The 7,596-nt window shown below is 44.3% G+C and overlaps 1 protein-coding gene across 1 annotated transcript; it reads left to right on the top strand.

The window, feature by feature from the left end:
- The first annotated feature begins 503 nt into the window (after positions 1-503).
- On the top strand, positions 504-4,345 carry CBY2 (chibby family member 2). The gene is made up of 2 exons (XM_066177450.1): positions 504-758; positions 3,175-4,345. Exon 2 carries the CDS (start codon positions 3,312-3,314, stop codon positions 4,263-4,265), a length of 954 nt encoding a protein of 317 aa, XP_066033547.1. The 5' UTR covers positions 504-758; positions 3,175-3,311; the 3' UTR covers positions 4,266-4,345.
- Positions 4,346-7,596: the final 3,251 nt, after the last annotated feature.

The raw sequence follows: 7,596 nt of genomic DNA, 5'->3' as shown, positions 1-7,596 counted from the left end.
GAACCCTGATGAGAAAAAAAAATCTACTTCTGAAAGATGTAGCAAATAAGAAAGACCTCATTAGAGATGTAAGGATGTGGAAGTGGAAATGGCTGCTACAAATAATATCTAAACTTGCAACATGTGAATGCCTTATATATATTCTATTTTCTTCTTATCAGGGTTCAGCTATAGTCTGCTCTTAAACCTATAGTCAAAGATGGGTTTCATGTTGTTCTCAGAAGATAACTTCAACTCTCACAGCGCATACAAGGAAGTGATTTTTGAACATATCAGTATCAGTTCAGCAGCAAACAGAATTTGAATATTCAGAATAAATGCAGAATTTGTTTTAAGAGTGTGTGATGGAGAAAGAATCTGTCCAAACTGTTCTCAGTTACGAGCTTCAAAGGGAGCTCGGGAAGTCTGGGTTCAGGAAAGGGCATGGGAGCCGAGCTAGCAGAGAGGTCATTTCCATGAGAAATAACCCAGAAGAGCGACGCTGGGAAGAGTCGAAGCCAATCTGGTGAGGAGAGCGGGGAAGGAGCGCAGAAGTGAGCTGTGCAGGGAGGGCGTGCAGGACCTGCCAGCCCCTGGAGGGTCAGGGTCAGGTGGCTGCTTCTGGGGCAAGGTCCCTGCCAGTGCTCACATCAGCTTCAGTCCCCTGTCCCCTGCTTTGCATCCCGGCGCCTCTGGACACCCCGGCAGCAGCGAGACCTCAGCCCGGGCTGCTTCACTCGGCTCTGGGAAGAGGGAACACGGCTGGCCTCCCTGAGAAGGTGAGCATGTGCTGGCCGTGTGATGCTGTGCTCCCGAACTGCCCAGCCTGGCTCGATTTGGTGTGGCTTCCTCGCAGCTGGCTGCTTTGCCCATCCACCCAGCTGCCCAGCGTTTCCTGGGATTATTCAGAGATGGGTGGGAAAAAATTATATGGGAGGTGTTGAAGACTTGAAGTGTCTTTCTAAAGCTCGGGTCGATGTCTCCCTGGCAGTGCAAAAGAGCTGACAGAGCCACTGTCAAGTTTAATTGTCCCCGAGATAATGTCCTTCAAAGTCGTATATATTATACATTTCTGTTTATCGTGAAAATGTGCAATCTAAACACTTTATCTGTAAGTGACTTTAAGAAGTGTAGCTGCTTGTCCATGATAGGCACGTGGGTCTGTACTTCTGATGCAGGATGTGTTCTGCATCTTCCCTGGATAATTAGGGGTCTGTTCCCTCTGTGACTGATTCACCCTCTGCCCCTTCATGCCCCACCACACCCCCATTTCCCAACAGAATGGGATGTGTTGGGAAGGCTGCAGGGGAAAGGGTGTAGGGGAGGGAGCACTGCATGGCTCTGGACATAATGTAAGTGGAAAAAAAAAAGTCCAAAACAGAGTTTTAGGGAAATACCTTTTTAGCAGAAGAATGATACTATGAAAACAGAAGTCTGACACGAGATAAAGCAGCAGATGACGTGGAAGACAGCCCTGAAATTCAGTAAACAGGTTGCAATAAAATCTAATGTTATTGCAAAGAGACCTATATTGCAATAGCCCTCTCCTAAATGAAGGAATTTTGGATTTTAAATGAAGCAGTAATTTTATGAGTGTTTGGACAAGCTTGAGAAGGGCATGCAGGATGCATCTATGGATGTTGGCTCTCAGAAGTAACTTGGAGGAGCCTGGACATGCAGTGCTGTTTGGTAGAGATCACAGGGAAAGAGCAGAGCAACGGGTTTTGAAAAGGAGAGGGCAAAGATAGGACAGGGGGTGCACAGTGTGTTGGCACAGCTGGAGGCTATGAGGGGCTTGGTGGTCACCTTCTGCTTAATGCTTGGGGTAGAGATATGAGGGCAAGATTCATGAAGGCAAAACTCTCCTCACAGACAGAAAGGCAGAATTGGGCTTTCCAAGGGACACCAGGGTAGCTGGGAGACCTCAGCAGGGGAATACACCTGAGTGAAATTTGACAAGTAACTTTTTTTTTTTTTTTTTTTTTTTTTTTTTTTTTAAACTAGAAAAAGGCACATTTCTGCTGTTAGAAACTCTGTGCAGAAGCCCTGAGAATTCCAACAATTTGGTTACAAAAAATAGTTCAACCTCAGATCAAAAGACTTCATCATGAAAATCACATAAATTTAATTTTGGTTAAAGCTGTAGAAAACAGGCATTTCTTTGGCACAAAACAATATTTTTTATTGTCTGGTTGTTTTTTTTTTTTCCCCCCCATGTAAAAGACTGAAATCCTTCATTTGCCCCTGTTCACTCATGGTTAGAAGGTGATTTAAGCTGCGATATTTTGGGTAGAGGAAAGGAGGGGAGAGTGTTCAACAGATAAGTCTGAGGTTTCTGTGTCTGAAATGAGAAGCATTAGAGGTTTGGCCCTGCAGTATGGATTTTAGAGATGAATTTTCTGATGATGTGAAAAAGAGGCAGATGGACTGTAGGAAAAAGATAAGCAATCACTATTGCAGGGCTAGAAAGCAAGAAAAATAACAGACCTATCAAAGGATATAAAGAAGAAGAGTGATGGGAGAAATGAGAATGAAAGGTGGAGAATTATCTATGGTTTGTGACAGTTTTTGGACCATGGTGATGGGAGCTTGTCAAAAAACCTCGCAAAGAGCAGCAAAGCTGTCTTGGTCCTGATGTCCCAAAGCTTTGATTTGGAGTTTCAAATGATCTGTGCATATTGTGGATTGTAAGATCAAAAAGAAAAACTGGTACTGCATGTTTGTGGCATCCTGTTAACACAGGCTACTCAGCATCAGCAAGAAAAAACTGCTCTCAAGGCCAGATTTTTTCTATGAACCCTTAAAAATGTTTTATTTTGAAAAGTTTGCTTCAGCCTCATAACAATTTTTAATGTGTTTGTGCATTTGGGAGCAGGCTATTCTGAAGCAGAAAGTATTCTTGCATTTTACTCCCTTACAGGTCTGTAAAAATGAGGTAGAGAGATAACGGGGAAAGTCCGAGTTTTTATTAGAAAGCTTTTAGTGCTGCTATAGTGTTGCTTTATCTACCAATGCCAATTTTCTCAGCTTCTATCAACTAGGTATCTGATGGATTCCTTACCTTTCAGCATCAAAGGGGCAACATGATTAACTGTGAGAACTGGTTTATTTGCTTGTTCCTGTCATTAATGTAGTTTAATTCTGATTTGAAATTTTGGCAGTAAAACTACACATTTGTGTTCCCTTTTCTTTCAGTCCTAATCAAGCTTCTCCAGCCCCACTGTGGCACCTACTCCTTGACAGTGGTCAGTGGCTTCTTGTAGAAGCCCTGGAAGAAGCCTTTTCCCACAGTCCTCCTCAATTTGCTAAAGAAGGGCCAGAAGATCCAGAGCATGCAGCACACTGAGCCTGAGACAGACTACAACACCCCTCAGGTGAAGCCAAGGGGTGAGATGTTTGTCTTTACTGATGGGAAATGGGTGAGTGACATCTACTGCCAGCCATCCTTTCCTTCCCACCACAAACTCTTTAGCAAGAAGGCACAGAATGAGTGGAGCATCTGGGAGGAGAACAGAGCACTCTGGCGGGAAAACCAAGTCCTCTGGATCAAAAATAGGATGCTCTGGGAAGAAAACAAGGCCCTACAATATCTCCAGTCACAGAACAAATCTGTCCAGGTAATTTACACAGATGCTATTCAGCAAAGCCTCAAGAAAAAAAATAAGTCTTTTCCACGCTTCCAAGAGAGGAACACAGGCTTTCAGTTCAGCCCGGGCAACAGAGCTCTCCAGGCAGTCCAGGAAAAGTATAAAATCTTTCAGGATTTCCAGCAGAAGAATAAAGTACTCCCTGTTACATGGAAAGACCAAAAAACCATCACAGTCCATGAAGGGAGCAAAGATGCCAGCTCAGATCTTCAGAAGAACACTGACACCATTGCAGCTGGGGAAAAGGGTAACCCTGGCCCAGTCCCTCAGCAGAAACATGAAGGTGAAAGGAAGAGCACTACTCAGACTCAGAGTAAGACCGAGGCTGCCCCAAGTATGCTGGGAGAACATGAAATCCTCCAGGTTCTCCAGGACTTATATGAGCTCCTCCATACCTTCCTGAAAATGAACCATCCTCCTGGAGACAAACAATGCTGTCACAATTTCTATGATGTGAACAGATCCTTCCAAGAAGATTACAATAAACTGAAGCTGCAGCTGAGTGCTGTGAAAAACACTGTGTCCGACATTACAGCTCAAATGGATATGCTGGAAAAGGAGATAATTGCCATCACTTCCCCCATGTATGAAGAAGCAGGGCAGAAGCTGGCAACTGAGCATCAGCTTGGAGACATGTGAAGCTTGGGGCTGAGAACTGCTAGTTCAGTTCCCAGAAAGCATCTCTACCTTTTTCAGGAAACCTAATAAAATCCCAGTAGAGCCTGAAGACATCTGGGTAATGTCGTGTCTCTCTGAAACTTTCTTGCTCTACTTAGATAGTTTTCACCTTCTGGTTTTATGGTGTAGGTGACTGTCAGGAATTTGCCTAGTGTCAGGAATCATGTTTTTCAGCTTTTTTTTTGTTTTCAAAGTTTCTGATAATAAGGCCTAGATTTTCAGAAGGTAATTGCTCGAGGATCTGAACTCTAATTACAGTGTGCCAGCTTGTAGTCCAAGGTTATACTCACAGTCTCTACTAAAAAAAGCATTGATTAATAAAGGAAGATCCCTCCTCACAGACATCACGGTGGGAGCCACAGGAGAGAATGGAGCAGGCAGCAGGGCTTCTCCTGCACAGAGCAGTGAGGTCTCCCTTGATTTCTTGAATAGTCAGATAAAGCAGGTTTTTAGCTGCCCCAGAGCAAGAAAATAGGTTGCCAAAAGCAGCATTTTGATGGCTGTTCCACGGCTTAAGCCAGTATTTAGAAAGGCTTCTACTCACACTATACTCACACTTGTCCATGACAAGCCAGTCTCCAGTGATCTGCTGACACAGAGGATGAGAGCCTTTTGATCTGCTCAGGTCTGAAATCCTGGTCTAGTCTCGGTTGTGTGGCCAGAGGGGCCGGAAATACATTTCCTCTGTCTTGGACAGTCTGGATGCAGTGCACTTTGTCACAATCTTTCAGGCAGAACATGGGAGCCTTTAAGAAATCTGACAAGACAGATTCAGGGAGACTTTTGCAGAGCAATTGTAGGAGCATTACAGTAAAGCAAAGGAGAGGTTACAGTGAGGTTTATCTGTTGCAACAGAACCCTAAAAGCAGGTTTTCACTCTAGTTTACAAGTCTCTAAGTGATTTGGCACCGAATTACCCAAAGCATGAATTATCTTTCACCTTGTATTTCACTCAGACAACACCATGCCAAGTACAAGTGATGACTGTTTACTTCAAAGGCTTAAAAGAAAAGGTATTTTCTTCTGCTGTTGGGGATTTGGGATCCTGAGGCAGATCTCTCAAGCATGAAGTTAAATGACTGGCTACCAGCAGTGTGGGTAGGGCTGTGTCTGTAAAGATCAGGTGAGAAGAGGAGGAACAATGCTCATTAATAGGTGGATGTGCAGACAGCAAGTTGCTCCTGCTTAATGACCGGGTCACAGCTATTAATAGATGAATACCTCAGCACTGTGTTGGAGAACATGTTCATGTTTTGTGCCTTCAGACACATTGCTTTTCTCTTTGCCATCTCCCTCACTGGGTTTGAACATCATGTTTGGTAAGAGGGTGAAGCAGGATTGTGAAGATGCTAATGCAGAGGTTCAGAGGAGGATAGCAGTAGTAAAAATCTCTGATCATGTGTTCATATCCTAACAAACTAATTTGTGTCCCATTAGAAGAAATAAATGGCTCTTTTGCCAGTGGTCAGAATGCTGACTCCTGCCATGTCCCTATACATGGGCAAGAAAGACACTTGGGAGTGCATTTTTCCCCCAGGTGATTGGGAGGAGTCACCTCATCTAATGTCAGGTGTCCATCCAGGACAGGACATCCAGATCTCAGCTAGTCTCCCTGGGCTTCCTTTTGATCCTGAAGGAAGGAATGGGCACATTCAGGCTGTGATTAATCAGGCTCCTATTAGACTAAAAGTAGGCTGTGTCACCAGCTGGAGTCCCTTGTTTCTCTCTGTTGCCTCTATTATTACTTCGAGGACAATTAACTCCAACTTAGACATTTGGTTTGGAGCTCTCTGAGTGAGGAACTTGGCAGTTCCAGGCAGAGAAGATGCTTCATCGAGTGGTGGAGTGGCACAAGTTTGGGAGTGTGTCCCAGCCCCTGGCTTTTCTTTCTGTGAGATGCCTTCATTACGCAGCTGACTCAGATCTATCTATTGTGTGGAGAAATTATTACTTTGTGAATAAAATCGAGTTAGTTTGGGCAGAGCTTAAATATCATGCACACATGTAGGATCCTGAGGGGAACACACCACTTCCTCTGAATGCTAATGATGTTTCTGGAAGGAATTAGGGTTTGTGAGTCTTTTGCATTTTGATCACTTCTTTGGATCTTTGGTCTTACAGGTTATAGAAAAGCCTATACCTGGCATATATTTTTTGGCATCTCTCACAGAGAAGTTGAATTTCTCATTTCTTCAAGTTTTCTCAAGTCTGTAAAGTGAGATGACAATGTCCATAAAAGATTGCCCAGCACTTAATCTTTCAGAGGACTCCATGCTGTTCAAACTCTCTGTCCTGGTTTAGGGCAAATTTGGGCAGAAACCTCCAAAGGGGGTCCCTCTAGAAAGAAAATTCAAGCAGCCCACCCTTCCCCCACCAGTTCAGGAGACATAAATCTCCTTCAAGAAAAGCTGAAAAAGACTGTTTATTTAACAAGGAAAATACTCACAAATGTGGAGAAATGAATAATATTGAAGAAAGGAACCTCTCATTGTTCTGAAGAGATGGCAAATTCAGAGAGAGAGTCCTTGTTGTGGGATGTGGCTTGGCTCACTCAGTCTCTCATCAGTCCCTTCTGTGCTGAAAAATGCCATGTCCCGGGCCCTGGTGGGCCACAGGTGTGAGCACCCTGTGTTTTTCTGGGTTTTCAGTCCAGAGTAGGGCTGAACAGCTCCAAGAAGCCGAAAAGCCACAGTCTGGGGAACTTCTTTGCCTCAACTAGCTAAAAAACTAACTAAAAGCAAAGGAGAGCTCTCTCCCACTGTACATGCTGCAGACAACACAATTCATGAGAAGAAATGCAGGGGAGCAAGTGCAGTTTCTGCAAACAAACTGTGCGCTTCTTCTTTCCTCCCTTTGCTCTCAGAACCAGTCCTAAATGTGCAGAACTTAATATCCAGCATAAACAGAACAGACAATTAGGGATACAAGCATCATAAGGTCACCCTGGGACAGTCTCATAATCCCAGAAGGTGCCAAATCTCCAGTCTGTGCTTATTTGGTTACAAACCAGAACGAGCCGGTGACAACAGTGGAGGATCATTTCTGGGTGGTGCTGGAAAGGCAGATGATCATGGGTATTGCTCGATCTGTTAATGCTAAGGGCACAGATGGTGAGATCTGACTGAGTGGCCTGCAGAGTGCCACAGGACTGAATGGGGAGAGTCCTAAGCATTGCTCATTTTCTGCAATGTTCCATGTCCCCAGCCAGTGCCATTTAGCAGTTCAGTGGGGGCCATCCTACAGGTCTCCATCTCCAGAGTGTGTGCTGGTGAGAATGGTTGGACTGACAGCT

The sequence above is a fragment of the Chamaea fasciata genome, unplaced genomic scaffold (assembly GCF_029207755.1).
Source record: "Chamaea fasciata isolate MVZ Bird 193981 ecotype frontalis unplaced genomic scaffold, bChaFas1.0.hap1 SCAF_2, whole genome shotgun sequence".
NCBI classification, from domain to species: Eukaryota; Metazoa; Chordata; class Aves; order Passeriformes; family Sylviidae; genus Chamaea; species Chamaea fasciata.
This window is presented reverse-complemented; position numbering and strand designations above follow the sequence as displayed.

Coding starts and splice junctions, on each gene's coding strand:
- CBY2 (XM_066177450.1), top strand. CDS start 3,312: ATGCAGCACACTGAGCCTGAGACAGACTACAACACCCCTCAGGTGAAG.